The sequence below is a fragment of the Antechinus flavipes genome, chromosome 4 (genome assembly GCF_016432865.1).
Source record: "Antechinus flavipes isolate AdamAnt ecotype Samford, QLD, Australia chromosome 4, AdamAnt_v2, whole genome shotgun sequence".
Taxonomy (NCBI): domain Eukaryota; kingdom Metazoa; phylum Chordata; class Mammalia; order Dasyuromorphia; family Dasyuridae; genus Antechinus; species Antechinus flavipes.
In genome coordinates, this window is record NC_067401.1 from 364422309 (window position 1) to 364440526 (window position 18218).

Here is an 18218-nt window from a genome sequence, read left to right on the forward strand (position 1 = left end):
CCCAGTGGAGGGTGTACTACATCCATGAATCCTCTGCAAGAAACTCTTCCTAGTTCCTCTTAATGTTAGTACCTTCCCCTGATAAAAGTTGCTTTCAATTCATCTTCTTGTGTGTAGATAGTATTTGCATGTTGCTTTCCCAATTAGACTGTCACCTCCTGGAGGGCAGGGACCGTTTTTGTCTTTCCTTTGTAGTCAAAGTACTTAGCACCGCGTTAGACACACGCTGGGCTTCTGATACATACTTGCTGACTTGATAAATCCATTAAAGGGCCAACGTGTACTTGTTTGGGTGCAGAGACTCCCCCCACTGCCTTAATCAGGGCAAGGGCTCAATTAATTTGGTTGGTTGATTTGGCTCTGGCTCCGCCCTATCCTCGGTAGGAGGGGCGATTTTCGGATCGCGCATGCTCAATCTGGGCAAGGAGCCAGGATTGTAGGTTTTACGATTTAGAGGATGGGTAAGGCACAAGATAAATTTTCTCTGTGATGAATCCCGAAGGTCTTGGATTCAAGAGAATCGGTGGCATTTACACAGAATGGGTAGATGAGTTAAGAGGATAGAATTGCCATGAAGCTGCCACGTTTATTCTTGGTATCTGGTAAGTTTTCTAGGAGGAAATCACTGAGCATGAGCGGAAATCGTGTATCATTTTTGTCGACCGCAATGACAAGCCTCCGTGAAAATACCTTTTTCATCTTTCTAGTTTCTTTCACGGTTAAAGGACCAAGTACGCACGTACATATAGACAAAAGACTTATGAATTCGAATGGGTATCTCCTTGCCCCATGGCGTCCTAACTTCCCATAGTAAAGATGAAGACGACCAAACGGAAGAATACTTCCGGGTCGCCGTGTGCCCTGGTCCAAGATGGCGGACGAGGCCACCCGGCGTGTTGTTTCTGAGATCCCGGTACTGAAAACGAACGCCGGGCCCCGGGATCGGGAGCTGTGGGTGCAACGACTCAAAGAGGAATATCAGGCTCTTATCCGGGTTGGTAACGATTCCTCAGTCAATGGGTTGGGGTAGGGAGAAGAAGAAATAGGTTCTTCGGGAATAGACTCCGGACGGAAGTTGCTTCCGGTTTTCTCTTTTGGGGTTCCCCTCTTCCCCAGAACCCTAAGATGCTGTTGTTTGAGGGAGACTGGAAGAGTGGAAGAGAAAACGACTACCTTCCGAGCCACTGGTCTTGTGAACCTGGGTGGTCGCCCACATAGGCTCAGCATTATCGGGGCCCCAGCCGGAACGTGACGTGTCCCTTCTACCCAGAAGTGTTCCTAGGGCCGCAGATAAAGCCTCCGGTCTCTGCGGGACTCCCTAGCCTGGGTTTCCCCGATTTTCTCTCGCTGACGCCCTAAGTAGCGTCCGGAGAGCGCCGCAGTCTCGGGCAGGGCGTGCTGAGAGGGAGTGGAGGCTGCAGGGCTGCAGGGAGATGACTGATCGGTGGCCGCCCTGCGCTCCTTCGGAATCACCCTTCCATGGCCCGGCTCTGTGCCGATGATCAGCTCCACACCTTGCTGACCGCCGGGGCAGGCCTTGGGCTTGCCCGAAACAGCTCGTCTTTCCCATTCCTGTGCGGACTCTGCTGTTTCTGTGGAGGGCATTGCCCACCAGCTCTACTCTTTCTTCCCCCGTTTCTCTCGATGTTCAGTCGCTTGCTAATTATGCACACAGAGTCTCAGCCTGCTCCCATTTCTCTGGATTAACAGCTGTCCTGCCTGGATTACTCTTAACGTCCTTCCAGTTTCAGCCTCTGCCCCACAGATAGCCAGCCTAAAAGGCACATTCAGCTAAGCCATCTCTCTCGTCAAACTCTTAAAAGTGATTTACTATTGCTCTAAGATATAATAGAGTTCTTAAGACTGGCTTTCCAAAGTCCTCTACAAAGGCCCCTTCCTGTTATTCCAGTCACTTTATAATGATTAGCAACATTAATGATCAAAATATTGTTTTTTAAAATATCTGTTATATAATTATTTTGTTTATATAAATATATAATAGCCTTATATAGCACCTACTATGTTTCAGGTTCTACTAAGCACTTTAGAAATAACTATATTTATAACTATATATAAAAAATTCCCAATAACTCTGGGAGATAGGCACTATTCCTGTCTTAACTTTCTGCAGTTGAGGAGTCTCTATTGAAATAAATGAAAGCTAGGCCCTTCTCTAGTAAAACAATAGCAGGTGGTGTGTTAAGGGACATATTGTATATGTCTTCTTGACTCCAGGCTCAGTCCCGCTATCCCTTGGGCCATCTCAGTATTATATGCTTTAGTCAAATTGTTTCACTCTTTGCAGACTTTCCTCACTCCTAGAAGCCTCCTTCTTCACTCTCACTTAGATTCCCTAGCTTCCTTAAAGACTCAATTAGGTATCCTTTCTTACTTCAGGTCTCTGGTTAGTGGTGTTTCCTCCTCAAATTATCTTGTAATTGTTTATGTAAATACTCTCTTGTGTATAGATCCTAAACTGGGAATCAGGAAACCTGGTTTTCTAGCCTCTGCTATATTCCTAGACATGAGTCTTTTAGAAGCCTTAATTTTGCAATTGTTTGATAGTGAATCAGATTGCCACAAGTCTCTGTGTACTCCTGTTATTCCTACATTCAGCTGGCAAATTGATCTTCCTTAAGTGAAGGTCTGACCATGTCACGTGGTCTTTTGGTTTCTTTAAAGGAAAAAACCTTGTGCCTTGTTCTTCAAGGAACACCTCTTAAATAAGTACACAGAGCAAGGGAGAGAATAACCCATATTTTTAGTACTTCTTGGACATTTTCTCATTTATTCCTCAAAACAAAATGTTAAAAATATCATCTCCATTGTACAAATGCAGAGTCTTGTAGGTAGATGATTCGTTCATGGTCAGATAAGCTAGTGAGTAGAACCAGGACTTGCACCAAAATTGAGTAGAAATCATGTTAAAGATCCCCAGTCATCTGCTCTGTTCGATGGGAAGTCAATGCATCTCTCTGAGGTCTCAGCCTTTGGCATGATCAAAAGTGATTCAAGTCAAGGCCAGAGGAATTGTTAGATTATTCCAAGTGACTGTATAGTCATATTTCTCTATGTCAAGAAGAGAATTCTCTTTCCTTCAAGGTGCCTCAATGTTTTCTTTCTTTTTTTTTTTTTAATAACTTTTTATTGACAGAACCCATGCCAGGGTAATTTTTTTACAACATTATCCCTTGCACTCACTTCTGTTCCGATTTTTCCCCTCCCTCCCTCCACCCCCTCCTCCAGATGGCAAGCAATCCTATACATGTTAAATAGGTTACAGTATATCCTAGATATAATATATGTGTGCAGAACCGAGCAGTTCTCTTGTTGCACAGGGAAAATTGGATTTAGAAAGTATAAATAACCCAGGAAGAAAAATAAAAATGCAAGCAGTTTATATTCATTTCCCAGTGTTCTTTTTTTTGGGGATAGCTGTCTGTCCATCCTTGATCAATTGAAACTGAATTAGATGGGGACACTGATGCATTGTTGGTGGAGTTGTGAACGAATCCAACCATTCTGGAAAGCAATCTGGAATTATGCCCAAAAAGTTATCAAACTGTGCATACCCTTTGATCCAGCAGTGTTTCTATTGGGCTTATACCCCAAAGAAATACTAAAAAAGGGAAAGGGACATGTATGTGCCAAAATGTTTGTAGCAGCCCTATTTGTAGTGGCTAGAAACTGGAAAATGAATGGATGCCCATCAATTGGAGAATGGCTGGGTAAATTGTGGTATATGAATGTTATGGAATATTATTGCTCTGTAAGGAATGACCAGCAGGATGAATACAGAGAGGCTTGGAGAGACCTACATGGACTGAAGCTGAGTGAGATGAGCAGAACCAGGAGATCATTATACACTTCGACAACGATATGGTATGAGGATGTATTCTGATGGAAGTGGATTTCTATGACAAACAGACCTAACTGAGTTTCAATGGATAAATGATGAACAGAAACAGCTACACCCAAAGAAGGAACACTGGGAAACGAATGTGAACTATTTGCATTTTTGATTTTCTTCCCGAGTTATTTTTACCTTCTGAATCCAATTCTCCCTGTGCAACAGGAGAACTGTTCGGTTCTGTAAATATGTATTGTATCTAGGATATACTGCAACATATTTAACATATATAGGACTGTTTGCCATCTTGGGGGGGGGTGGAGGGAGGGAGGGGAAAAAACGAAACATAAGCGAGTGCAAGGGATAATGTTGTAAAAAATTACCCTGGCATGGATTCTGTCAATACAAAGTTATTATTAGCTAAAATAAAATTTAAATTAAAAAAAAAAAAGAAACTGAATTAGATCTCTTTATTGAAGAGATCCACTTCCATCAGAATACATCCTCAAACAGTATCGTTGTTGAGGTATATAATGATCTCCTGGTTCTGCTCATTTCACTTAGCATCAGTTCATATAAGTCTCTCCAAACTTCTTTGTATTCATCCTGTTGTCATTTCTTATAGAACAATAATATTCCATAACGTTCATATATCACAATTTACCCAGCCATTCTCCAATTGATGGGCATCCATTCGTTTTCCAGTTTCTAGCCACTACAAACAGGGCTGCCACAAACATTCGTGCACATACAGATCTCTTTCCCTTCTTTATGATCTCTTTGGGATATAAGCCCAGTAGTAACACTGCTGGATCAAAGGGTATGCACAGTTTAATAACTTTTTGAGCATAGTTCCAAATTGCTCTCCAGAATGGCTGGATGTGTTCACAATTCCACCAACAATGTATCAGTGTCCCTGTTTTCCCACATCCCCTCCAACATTCCACATTATCTTTCCCTGTCACTCTAGCTAAATCTAACAGGTGTGTAGTAGTATCTCAGAGTTGTCTTAATTTGTATTTCTCTGATTAATAATGATTTGGAGCATATTTTCATATGGCTATAAATAGTTTTAATTTCTTCGTCTGAGAATTGTCTGTTCATATCCTTTGACCATTTATCAATTGGAGAATGGCTTGATTTCTTATAAATTAGAGTCAATTCTCTATATATTTTGGAAATGAGACCTTTATCAGAACCTTTGACTGTAAAAATGGTTTCCCAGTTTATTGTTTCCCTTCTAATTTTGTCTGCATGAGTTTTGTTTGTACAAAAACTTTTCAATTTGATATAATCAAATTTTTCTATTTTGTGGTCAATAGTGATCTCTAGTTCTTCTTTGGTCATAAATTCCTTCCTCTTCCACAGGTCTGAGAGAGAAACTATCCTATGTTCTTCCAATTTATTTATAACCTCATTCTTTATGCCTAGGTCATGAACCCATTTTGACCTTATCTTGGTGTATGGTGTTAAGTGTGGGTCAATGCCTAGTTTCTGCCATACTAATTTCCAATTTTCCCAGCAATTTTTGTCAAATAATGAGTTCTTATCCCAAAAACTGGGGTCTTTGGGTTTGTCAAACACTAGATTATTATAGTTATTGGCTACTTTGTCCTTTGAACCTAACCTATTCCATTGATCAACTAGTCTATTTCTTAGCCAATACCAGATGGTTTTAATAACCGCTGCTTTATAATATAATTTTAGATCTGGTACAGCTAGGCCACCTTCATTTGATTTTCTTTTCATTAATTCCCTTGAAATTCTTGACCTTTTGTTTTTCCATATGAACTTTGTTGTTATTTTTTCTAGGTCATCAAAATAGTTTTTTGGGAGTCTGATTGGTATAGCGCTAAATAAATAGATTAGTTTAGGTAGTATGGTCATCTTTATTATATTTGCTCGCCCAATCCAAGAGCATTTAATATTTTTCCAGTTGGTTAGATCAGACTTGATTTGTGTGGAAAGTGTTTTGTAGTTTTGCTCATAAAGTTTCTGATTTTCCCTTGGCAGATAGATTCCTAAATATTTTATACAATCAGTAGTTATTTTAAATGGAATTACTCTTTGTAACTCTAACTGTTGGGTTTTATTAGTGATATATAAGAATGTTGATGATTTATGTGGGTTTATTTTGTATCCTGCAACTTTGCTAAAGGTGTGTATTGTTTCTAATAACTTTTTTTTCTTTTTTCTTTTTTATTTAATGATTACTTTATAATGACAACATTATTCTTTGCACTAGTTTCTTTTCCGATTTTTTTTCCCCCTCCCTCCCTCCACCCCCTCCCCTAGATAGCAAGCAGTCCTTTATATGTTGGATATGTTGCAGTATATCCTAGATACAATATATGTTTGCAGAACCGAACAGTTCTCTTGTTACATAGGGAGAATTGGATTCAGAAGGTATAAATAACCCGGGAAGAAAAACTAAAATGCAGATAGTTCACATTTGTTTCCCAGTGTTCGTTCTTTGGGTGTAGCTGCTTATGTCCATCATTTATCAATTGAAACTTAGTCAGGTCTCTTTGTCAAAGAAATCCACTTCCATCAAAATATGTCCTCATACAATATCGTTGTTGAAGTGTATAATGATCTCCTGGTTCTGCTCATTTCACTTAGCATCAGTTCATGTAAGTCTCGCCTGTCCTCTCTGTATTCATCCTGCTGGTCATTTCTTACAGAACAATAATATTCCATAACATTCATATACCACAATTTACCCAGCCATTCTCCAATTGATGGGCATCCATTCATTTTCCAGTTTCTAGCCACTACAAATAGGGCTGCTACAAACATTTTGGCACATACCGGTCCCTTTCCCTTCTTTAGTATTTCTTTGGGATATAAGCCCAATAGAAACACTGCTGGATCAAAGGGTATGCACAATTTGATAATTTTTTGGGCATAATTCCAGATTGCTCTCCAGAATGGTTGGATTCGTTCACAACTCCACCAACAATGCATTAGTGTCCCAGTTTTCCCGCATCCCCTCCAACATTCATCATTATTTTTTCCTGTCATCTTAGCCAATCTGACAGGTGTGTAGTGGTATCTCAGAGTTGTCTTAATTTGCATTTCTCTGATCAATAGTGATTTGGAACACTCTTTCATATGAGTGGTAATAGTTTCAATTTCATCCTCTGAAAATTGTCTGTTCATATCCTTTGACCATTTATCAATTGGAGAATGGCTTGATTTCTTATAAATTTGAGTCAGTTCTCTATATATTTTAGAAATGAGGCCTTTATCAGAACTCTTAACTGTGAAGATGTTTTCCCAGTTTGTTGCTTCCCTTCTAATCTTGTTTGCATTAGTTTTGTTTGTACAAAGGCTTTTTAATTTGATGTAATCAAAATTTTCTATTTTGTGATCAGTAATGGTCTCTAGTTCATCTTTGGTCATGTTTCTAATAACTTTTTAGTAGAATCTCTGGGGTTCTTTAAGTATACCATCATACTATCAGCAAAGAGTGATAATTTGCCTCAGTGTTTTCTAATGAAGACTTTTTGACTACTTGTTGGTAATTTTTTAAACATTCCAACTGAGTATGGGCTGGGCTAGATGGCCTTTGAAATGCTTTCTGGCTTTTAAGTCCTATAATCCCTCTGTACCTTTAGTATGTGGAGAATAACAAGAATGCTGACAATGACTGGTTTCGACTGGAGTCCAACAAGGAAGGAACACGGTAGGCATGGCCTCTGCGGACGGGTGGGGTAAAGGTGCTTGAGTGGGTAGTATTATGGATCTGGCACCCCAGATCTCACAGGGAGGGCTGTTTTCCCTCTTCCCCTTCCTCCCAGGTTTCCATTTTCTGCCAATTCTTACCCCACAATGATTTTTCAGGCCTATAGCCCAAGCTAAAGAAAAGAGTGAAAGAGAAGTAGGTCTGAAATCTTGGTATTTATTACAGATGGTTTGGAAAATGCTGGTACATCCATGATCTACTTAAGTATGAGTTTGACCTCGAGTTTGATGTGAGTATGGTGGGATAGAAAATATGGTGGTGGGGGAAAATTAGGGGAACCCTCAACATGCAAACTAGCCTCTTGGGCTAAGAAGGATTATGAGAATTGAAGGGATGAAATTTGGATTTGAGGAGATAACGATACTTTGGGGGCAAGCATTGCTAACCAATAATCTACCTCCATAGCCAGGGTTATAGAACTCTGTTTGGAAAAGGTTATAACTCTTATTTTTCTAGATCCCGATTACATATCCCTCTACTGCGCCTGAGATTGCTGTCCCTGAACTGGATGGAAAGACGGCAAAGATGTATAGGTTGGAACTGATTTGGAAATGGGAAATTTTGGGGAAAAGGGAAGTTCTTTAACTTACATTTTGCCAAGGATGGGATGAGGAAAATTGATTGGCCTTTATCTTGACTTCATTTACTAGGCAAAGGAGGAACATTCTCTCCATTTCTTTTCCTGTTGCTATTTTACCCTGTAGTTTGGGAGTTTTAGGTTTTCTCACTTTCCTCATCTCTCCCTCAGGGGTGGCAAAATATGTCTAACAGAACACTTCAAACCCTTGTGGGCTAGGAATGTGCCAAAGTTTGGACTGGCTCATCTCATGGCTCTGGGGGTAAGTGTGGTGGTGATATATGGTGGTCTCTATTTGTAGATACTGTGTATGTAAATAGGTGTCCTGGGAAAGAACAGAGATGATGTAAGGAAAATAGCTGAGAGTTACAAGGGGTACATTCCTCCAAGGAATCTCTCATGATCAGAATTTCTAATGGAATTGAATTATGCAGTAAAATTTCTATGAATTCTTTACTCTGTAGTTGGGACCTTGGCTGGCAGTAGAGATCCCAGACCTGATTCAGAAAGGGGTGATCCACCACAAAGAGAAGTAATGCCTCTGCCTGAATTTCTGATATATTTGGCTCCTGCCCCCTTCAGCCATCATCACGATGTTCATCCACCCAGCTGATAAAATGGCCCTTCTCTGCCTTTTGCCATGAAGTTGCAGTGAGTGGGCCTCTGGGATTGAATTGCTACAAATAAGTATGCTGGGACTCATAGCCTGGCCTTGTTTGGAGACAGGGCTGAGAGCAGCAGGCAGACAATGGGACAATGATTTCATCGTTTTCCCACTACTTGGAAAAATGTGAGCATCCTGAGAGAGATGCAACATGAAAATTTATGTCATTCCCTCTGTTGGAGGCAATAGCTATGTCCTCCTTAAATAAAAGCTGCTTCCCCTGGCTCCTGTATCTTATTCATTTTTGCTCGAGGAAGAGGGAGGGCAGAGGGAAGAAGTGTCAGCAACTGGGAGTGGACATGAAATGGGCAAGATGCAGTGGCTGCCTCTGACCTAGAGGATAAAATATAAATTTTTCAGCCTAGCATTTAAAGTTGTTCATTCTCCAAAACTACTTCAGTCTTAATACCCCTTTTCCCCCTTATGTTAATTAATTCCCCCCTTATATTCTACATTCCAGGTAAAATAGACTATTAACTGATCAGAATCATTTTGTCTCCACATGTGTGAAAGTCTTCCCCCTTTCCTAAAATTCACTCCTTTCCTTGTTAAAGTCCTTCTGTAGAGTCTTTGTAGAGAAACCTCAAAACTCAATATATGACAAAGAAAAAGTACCAAAACCCACAAAAATATAGTTGATTTTTTGTGGTGGCAAACAACTAGAAATTAAGAGAATGACCATCATCAACTGGGAAATGGCTTGACATTTGGTATAGGAATGTAATGTTATAAATTGTGTTATATAAAGAGGATGGTTTCAGAGAAACTGAAAATATGATTGAATTGATGGCTAACAGAACATGAACAACTATATTCTAAATATAACTTTGAAAGACTTAAGAACTCTGATCAATACAATGACCAACCAGAGGATGCATCAGTGATGAAGTATGCTATTTACCCCTTGATAAAGAGGTTATATGCTTAGGCTACAGATTGAAACTTTTTTTGGATGTAGCAAATAGTAGAATTTGTTTTTCTTGATTATTCCTCAGTGTGGAAAGAGGGGAAGAAGAGAGAAAGGAGATAGGTTTCTGTTACTTGAGAAAAATAAAGTCAAGGCTCATCAAGGGTGCCATTGTCTTACAAAGCCTTCCCTCATGTCCCTAGCTCAAAGCATCACATTGTTGTGGAAATTATATAAAACTAATAAGCTTTATATGAACAAAATCGGTGCCATTGCAAAAAAAAAAAAAAAAAAAGGGAAGCTCAAATATCTCTGATTAAGGTCATATCTGAAGAACTAGACATGTATAAATGTATGAGACTGTTCCAAATAGTCAAAAGAACATGAACAAGCAGTTAAAAGACATTGATGCCTTTGTTTTTATACCACAATATTTCATCCCTTTCCTGTAACTCAAACTTTCTTTTAGAAAAATGCTTAAGCAAAAACATGATTGAAGCTGATAATGTACATCATGTTCTAGTAGTCCCCTGCTTTTCTGTGGTGAGAGGGTGGCACATTTTATTTTCCTCTCTGGAATCTCCATTAATTTTTCAGTTACTCAGAGTGGACAGGTAGGAGCAATGCAGACCATTAACAACCATTTGATAGTGTTCCAAATCCCTAACTGAAGAGAAATTCCAATTTCACCTCCTATCCATCATATTGACAAAGATGACAGGTTGTGAAAATGGTAAATTTAGTTGTTGCTGTGAAGATACATTTTACTACCCCATTTTATCCAACAATTCTAAAAAACAATTTGAGAATATTAAAAAAATAACTAGAATGTTTATAAATACTCTTGGCCCAGCCATCTCATTCCTTAGGCATATGTACCCTAAGGAGATCAAAGACTAAAGGAAAAATCCTATATGGATAAAAAACATTTATAAAGGCTTTGAAAAATTGGAGGCAAAGCAAATGTCTATCAGGTAAAGTCTGAAGAAAATGATGACACTTAGGAAGATGTGGGTGAAGTAATGCAAATTATTCAAAACCCCTGGGAATGGCCTTCTAGACCATTAAAGACATTCAATTCTGACTACCTCTTCCCCCTTCTCAGAGATGACCGATGCTGAATGAAGCAGGAATATACTTAATAGTCAAAATACTACTTTGTTCTGGGTATCTACATAGGCCTATGTTACAGGGGAGGGTCCTGGAGGTCTGGGTTTAAGATTGGGCACTGTCGTTAGAAAGAAAGCAATAAAATTTGATCTAAAACACTCCGAATCTCTCTTCCGCTTCCATTCAATCCTACTTTGCATTTCTCAATCACTCCCGTCCTTGAATTTCCCACCTCGACAAAATATTAGCTGCTTGGTCATTTTGCATTGCTGCATCCTGGTGGATGCAGAATTTTGCACACCGGTGGGAACTTAAGAGTGAATGCTCGAATGCGCTATAGGATTGACTCCTGCTGCAGCTCTGAGGAAAGCCCCTCCTGGCCTGGCTGGGGTTTGCCTAAGTGGGCCAGCTCTGGATTAGTACCAAGTCAGAGCTGTCACTGGCCTTAGAAACGGCAAACTGAGTAACATGAGACCTGGGAGAGAAGACAATTCTAGTGATTGACAGTTCCCTCAACCCGGGCTTGGTATTCTATAATTCTCTGTCAGAGAACCTGGGCCCTGTGGCCAGCAGAGTGACGCGGGAGAAAACCGGTCAAGGCCCTGGAGACGTCCAGCTCTAGGCTGAGTTACTACAGTTGGCTGCGTTTCCATGGCACCCACCGCGGGACGCAAGGGGCGGGACGACGCCAGCGCCACGAAGGAGGCGGTCCGAGCGAATGCTGCGCTGCGCAGGCGCCCTCGTCCCCGGTGAAGCTCGGGCCCGGGCGCCGGGCGGGAGGAACAAAGATGGCGGTGGCGCCTGCGGCTGGAGCGGCCTCGGCGGCGGCAGGGCCAGCAGCCGGGCCCGCGGGGGGGGTTCTCTGGGGCAGGAGGGGGTGGCCCTGAACTGGGGCCCGGGCCCGCCTGGCCTCCTGCCGCCTCGCTGGGGACAGGTACAGGCTGAGGCGCCGCGAGGGGTAGGAGGGTGGGGGGACGATGCTGCCTTCCCGGCGCTGGAGCGCCTCCGGGGTCTGGGGGCGCGAGTATGTGTGCCAGCGGCGTCGGGGGAGGGCCGCGCTTGTCGTGGCTGGGTTGGGGGCGGGACGCCGCCGCTGAAGTGGGAGGATGGCCGGTGGCCTGTCCGCGGCCGCCCGGGAGCCTCCCGCATCCGTAGCCAATCAGCGGCGACTATATGCCTGGCCCTGGGCCGAGGCACCTGGAGGGGGAAGGGGTGCACTTAACGGGGAGGGGGCTCTGGCCGACCCGACGCCTGGGCCATAAATCCGAGTGCTGGGACTGTGCGTAGGGTGGGCTCCCCGGGCCTTCCTTCGGGGCTGTGGTAGCCTTTGTCCCCTTTGCATGGGCCCTGAATCAAAGGGGCGAGTCCCTTGCCAGGGATCTGACTCTAGCCCCTGGGGCTGGTGGCTGTGTAGCCCCCGAATGCTTAACCAAATCTGCCAGCCAGAATGCGGGTAGGGAATGGGTTGAAAAGCTAGAGCTGGAGCAAGGATGCCCAGCCATCAATCCAGCCTCCCAGAGGGCAGCCCAAATGTGTATGGGCATCACTCCCCAGAGGAGTTCTGGCGTTGACCCTTTCCTCTCCTCCCAGGGCCTGCCCCGGGTCTCCACTATGCCCCAGGCCTCGGAGCACCGACTGGGCCGGGCCCGTGAACAGCCCATCAGTGTCCAGCCCCGGGTGGGAGCCAAGCTACCCATCGGCTCCCGGGCCAGGAGCAAGGAGCGCCGAAGCCCAGTGCCTGCGCCTAACCCCATGCTAAGGCCACTGCCCCCTCGGCCCGGACCCCCTGAGGAAAGGTTCAAGAAGCTGGAGCTGGGACGGGGGAGAAACTCAGCTCCTCGTCCCAGGGGCCCTCTGCGGGCTGATCATGGAGTGCCCCTGCCGGGCTCACCACCTCCCACTGTGGCACTGCCCCTGCCGACCCGTACTAACCTGGCTCGCTCCAAGTCTGTGAGCAGTGGGGACTTGCGGCCAGTAGGGGCTTTAGGTGGACATCGAGGCTGTGGGGAGCTCGGGGCTGCCCTGAGCCGCCTGACTCTCCGGCCTGAGCCCCCAGTGCTGAGACGCAGCACCTCTCTTCGCAGACTGGGTGGCTTCGCTGGGCCCCCTACCCTGATAACCATTCAGTCAGAGCCCCCTCCCACCCATGGCCCCTTTCTCACGTCTGCCCGGCCCCTGGAGTCTGTCCACCCCGATGACAAGATGGTGAGGACTCTTCTCCAGGCTCCCCATCCCCCTGGCTTCTGACTCCCTTGGGTTCCCTGTTCTTGCCGCTTCCTCAATCCCCTCCCTACCCTTTCATCTTTCTTCGGTTTCTGTGTAAGCATTGCTAAGTAGTATAGCCCTCTTCTCTCCCTTCCCCTTTCTAGGCTCTTGACATCCTTTTCTGGGATATCTGAGGCCCTTCAGAATCTTCTATCATATGGTCATGCATGAGTCTCTGGGGATTCAGTTTCGCTATTTGGAATTCTTTTTTTAAGTCCCTATGCCCTTCATTCCCTAATGACCTCCCCTTTCTACCCCCTCCCATCTCTTGGCTTGTGGCTAATTAATCTCTGGGGCTAAGGTGGGGCTAGGAATATCTGAGGGAGCTTGGGATAGCTGAGTAAGCGATTGCTGTGTTAGCTGAACTAAGCATAGTTGGGGTCAGCAAGGGAGTCTGCCACGGGGGCAGGAGTGGGTCACCGGAGCAGGCGGGTGGAGGCAGGGGGCAACTGGGGAGTCATGCCAGTGCTAGGGGAACTACCCCGGGAGCTGCAACGCAGGCTGGCTGGGCAGAACTGGAATGGGCTAGGAGGTGGGACAGCAATGGCAGAGTCAGTGATGCATACAGCTGTTCTGGGTATACTACTCATGGCCAATGAGGTAGGGGACCAAAGGGATCTGTGGAGTGGTACAAGTCAGAGGATAGGAAAAGAAGTTATAGAGTCAGCTCTCTTGGAAAGGAAAGACATTAAAAAAGAAAGGAAAGAGAAGGCTGGGGGTTTTGTTGTGGTGTCTAGCATTGTGCACTTTTTCTAGGCTCATCACACACTGCTCTTGGGGTCTGGCCATGTTGGTCTCCGGAACTTGGGTAATACGGTGAGTGTCCCTCAATCTTTGGCAACAAGAAAAAGGGGAGGAAAGTGACAAAACTGATGAGATGAGGCTTGTCCTTTCTGAAGACGGGCCTGACTGGAGGACCTGCTATGTTCTACAGTGTTTCCTGAATGCCGTGTTACAGTGTCTGAGTAGCACACGGCCTCTTCGGGACTTTTGTCTTCGGAGAGACTTTCGGCAAGAGGTGCCTGGTGGGGGCCGGGCCCACCAAGAACTTACTGAAGGTAGGAGAACATACCCTCATTCATTCCCCATAGCTTCATTATTTTTCTTATCAATATCATGGAGTGATATATTTTATATTAGCATATTATTATATTATATGTACAATATTAGCATATTATATTCATGTGATGGATGCTTAACAGTTTTTGGAATTAGGTTCTTATCTCAATCATCACAATATTCCTGTGAGGTAGCTAGAGCAGGTATTATCCCCATTTTACAGATGAGGAAACTGAGGCTCAAAGAGATTAAATGACTTTCCCAAGATTACCTAGCTAGTAAGTGGCTGAATCAGCATTAGAATATAGGTTTTATCATTCCTAGTCCAGTGGTCCCTTTGCTCATTCCACCCCAAATTTTCCAACTTTTTAAAACTACCCTAGGTACCACTGTCACCTCCATCAACAAATCCATGTATCTGCCTTCATTATAAAGCCCACTGGTCCCAAAGAAACAACTCTCCTCCATTTCTCCTTTTCCAACTTCCTCTTCAATGCTTCACCTTTGTCCATCATCCTATAATAGCCTTTGCAGATGTGCTGGGAGCTCTGTGGCACCCTGACTCCTGTGAAGCTGTGAACCCTACACGTTTCCGCACTGTCTTCCAGAAATATGTCCCTTCCTTCTCCGGATACAGGTGGGGGTCTGGTAGGAAGAAGAACTTCTTCCTACTTCTGGCCAGGTTGGTGAGGGTTAAGGGTGGGACAAGGCAGGGCAACCCTAAACAGAGGTAAGGTAGGAGGATTCTTAATATGTCACTCATAAAAATATAGATAATCCTTATCTGTGTGGGATACTGTTTGGGAAAGGGGAATGGGAATGGGAAATCTACAGTCAGTGTCCACCAGTCACTGTTTGGCTATAGCCAGCAGGATGCCCAGGAGTTCCTGAAACTCCTCATGGAGCGGCTACATCTAGAGATCAACCGGAGGGGTCGCCGTGCCCCACCCATCTTGGCTGATACTCCAGCCCCCTCTCTACCACGACGAGGGGGGGCTCTCCTTGAAGAGCCTGAGCTGAGGTAAGGGGAGAACCTTTTTTTTCACCCTGATTCCCCCTTCCTTCCTTATAAATTTATTAGTATATCCAAGTTTTTTGAATATAAGCTCAGTAGACTTGCAAATGCAGTATTAGAAATGGTACTTTCTTAAGATGGGGAGGAGGCAGGCATACAGGGGTCATTTGGGAAGAAGGAGTTAAGGATGAAATAAAGTAGGGAGGTGAGTGTTACATAAAGGAATTGAGGGGAGATGGGAAATTGTCCTGGCTGAAGCCTGTAGCCTGGTAGAAGGGGCAGGAGAATACTTAAGACTCCCAAACATTGAGAAGTGGGGTAGAAAAAATGAGAAACAGAAGCAAAGCCTTCTCTCTCTCTCTTTGTGTGTTCATGTCTTTATCTTTGTTTCATCTTCCTTGACCTATGAGACGTTCCGTAATGCCCTTACCTCCTACAAGGTTAGTGAAGTAAGGAGGGAGAAAAGAGCACAAGGCTCACAAGGGGGCAGTTAAGAATGGGGCCTGTTCTAGTGAGAGAGAGGGCAGCCTAAGGCTGGGACTCAAGTTTTCCTGGGGTCTAAGAGCTGCTTTCCCTGATTTGTGACAGTGATGATGAGCGAGCCAATCTAATGTGGAAACGGTACTTGGATAGAGAAGACAGCAAAATCGTGGGTATGAAGGCATCATGAAAGGGGGGGCATAATGAGGTGGAAAAAGGGGAAGTGGGCCTGGGAGAACTGAAATATACAAAACAGGGAGGAAAAGATGGGCAGTATGGAAAACTGAGGAGTAAATGCTAGAAATAGAAATGGGGATGGGACATTTTATACCAGTGGGACATAGCTTCAGAGGCAAAACTTATTTCCCTGCTGTCTTTTGTTTTTTAGACCTATTCGTTGGCCAGTTAAAAAGTTGTCTCAAGTGCCAGGCCTGTGGGTATCGCTCCACAACCTTTGAGGTTTTTTGTGATCTGTCCTTGCCTATCCCTAAGGTGAGAGTTTAGGGAGATTTTAGGGTTTAGCTAATGAGTTGGTCACAGGGTCTGTGACCTAATGGAGCTCATTTCCAGCCCATTTTGAATTTTTTTTAATCAGCTGTGGTAATGATGAGTAAGCATTTATGTGTCTTTGCATTTGTAGCACTTTTAACTGTGTATATATGGATTTTAACTAAACTTACTAAGGTTTGGGAATGAGGGTGGTTGGCTTCCTTGAGGTGGGTACCTGAAGGTGATGTGTATCCTGGATTGGAAGGAATCAAATTGAGATAATGTGGTCACCATTTCTCTTTGTACTCCAGAAAGGGTTTGCTGGGGGGAAGGTGTCTCTTCGAGATTGTTTCAGCCTTTTTACCAAGGAGGAAGAATTGGAGTCAGAGAATGCCCCGGTATGTAGTAGTGGGGGAGAGAAGACAGCTCCATAGGATAGAATACTTAAGCTTTACTTTACTTTGTAAAAGGGGAGTTGAGAGATGCTTCATTAGTTGCTGGGGATTCCTATAAGGAGAGGGGGTATATATCATAAATGGCCCTCTTCAGATGGACATGAGATTCAGATCATAGGATACCAAGTGAATGGAGGGCACATTCAGTCTTAAAATAGAGATGACTAGCATGTTCAGGATGTGGAACATGTTAATTTCATTTCCAATGCAGGTGTGTGACAGATGTCGTCAGAGAACACGAAGCACCAAAAAGCTAACTGTGCAGAGATTCCCCCGGATCCTTGTCCTTCGTATCCTGCCTTTGGAATGGCCTCTGCATTTCTCCCCTAACCCCCTCTCACCACTCATTTGTTACTGTTCCTGTAGACATTTTCTGCTTGGATCCTTTCAGTACTCTGAGGTTGGAGGGATTGCCCTACAAGAAGTAGGGTATAAAGCAGGATTAGTCTTCTAGGGGATGGGGGTAGTGCATGATAACCCACCAGGGACTCTATGGTGAATTCAGTAGCTTTAGTCTGCAAATCTCCCACCTGTTTCTCCTCATTCCATGTTCCTTAACATGGTACTTAGACCTGAATCGATTTTCTGCATCTCGAGGCTCTATTAAAAAAAGTTCTGTTGGTGTTGACTTTCCCCTACAGCGACTGAGCCTAGGTGACTTTGCCAGTGATAAAGCTGGTAAGTCTGGTTGGGTGGCTCCCTAGGAGGTGGAGAGAGAAGAAGTTACCTGGGAGGGAGGAGGAATACCAGGGGACTTTGCTGTTGCCCAAGGGAAAGGACCTAAATAGCTTTAACTCCACAGGGAGCCCTGTGTATCAGCTGTATGCTCTTTGTAACCACTCGGGCAGTGTCCATTATGGTCACTACACAGCCCTATGCCGGGGCCAGACTGGTTGGCATGTCTACAATGACTCTCGGTGAGGACAACTTCCTTCTTTAACTCTTATCCCAAACATTTCCCAGCACATTTGTGAGGCTCAAGTCCAGGATGGGAGCCAGTATGAGGAAGGGAAGGAGAGGGAGGGGGGCTATGGGTTTTAGGGGGCTGGAATTCTGCCCTCACCTGATCCCGGAGGAACTGGATCTTTCGCAGCAATTGAATCACCAACCACCTTCCCTTCCCCCATTCTGCAGTGTCTCCCCTGTCAGTGAAAACCAGGTGGCCTCCAGTGAGGGCTACGTGCTGTTCTACCAGTTGATGCAGGAGCCGGCAAGGTGCCTGTGATACCCCTCCAAGTCCCGGGACCTGTGAAGCCCTCTTGATGCCCATAAATCCCAGGCCTCCCATTTACCTCAGAGACGTCTATTTTTGTGTCTTTTTAATCTGGGAGGGGCTGTCTCCCCTGTATTTTTTTTATTAAAACAGAAAACCCCTTAACACCTGGAGGCTTCCTGGCCTCTCAGACCCGTGTACAGAGCTGCCCTACCTTTTGCCCGTGTACAGCCCCCATTCCCGCTACAGTCTCACTTTTTGTGAATAAATTTAATAGGAAAAAAATACAAAGTGTTTCTTTATGGTCTGGACCTCGGGGAAAGGGCCAGAATTCTAGATTCCGGCAGTCCTGGGAGTGGGAGCCTTTGTCCTTCACGTGTGACCGC

The 18218-nt window shown here is 44.4% G+C and overlaps 2 protein-coding genes across 5 annotated transcripts; both read left to right on the top strand.

Annotated features, from left to right (window-relative positions):
- Positions 1-841: 841 nt before the first annotated feature.
- Positions 842-9064, top strand: UFC1 (ubiquitin-fold modifier conjugating enzyme 1). The gene is made up of 6 exons (XM_051998240.1): positions 842-994; positions 7471-7538; positions 7764-7827; positions 8055-8131; positions 8347-8437; positions 8640-9064. The coding sequence occupies exons 1-6, from the start codon at positions 872-874 to the stop codon at positions 8709-8711; spliced, it is 495 nt and encodes a 164-aa protein (XP_051854200.1). The 5' UTR covers positions 842-871; the 3' UTR covers positions 8712-9064.
- Positions 9065-11678: 2614 nt separating this feature from the next.
- USP21 (ubiquitin specific peptidase 21) lies at positions 11679-18123 on the top strand. 4 transcript variants are annotated; one of them, XM_051998226.1, is made up of 14 exons: positions 11679-11790; positions 12447-13061; positions 13878-13937; positions 14056-14179; positions 14706-14817; positions 15046-15201; positions 15606-15635; positions 15784-15848; positions 16064-16167; positions 16476-16562; positions 16831-16909; positions 17190-17297; positions 17422-17536; positions 17754-18123. In XM_051998226.1, exons 2-14 carry the CDS (start codon positions 12468-12470, stop codon positions 17842-17844), a joined length of 1725 nt encoding a protein of 574 aa, XP_051854186.1. In that variant the 5' UTR covers positions 11679-11790; positions 12447-12467; the 3' UTR covers positions 17845-18123. The 4 variants fall into 4 exon arrangements, with proteins under 4 accessions (XP_051854186.1, XP_051854187.1, XP_051854188.1 ...); XM_051998227.1 differs by lacking the exon at positions 15606-15635; XM_051998228.1 differs by lacking the exon at positions 11679-11790 and having other exon boundaries at positions 12153-13061.
- The last annotated feature ends 95 nt before the right edge of the window (positions 18124-18218 follow it).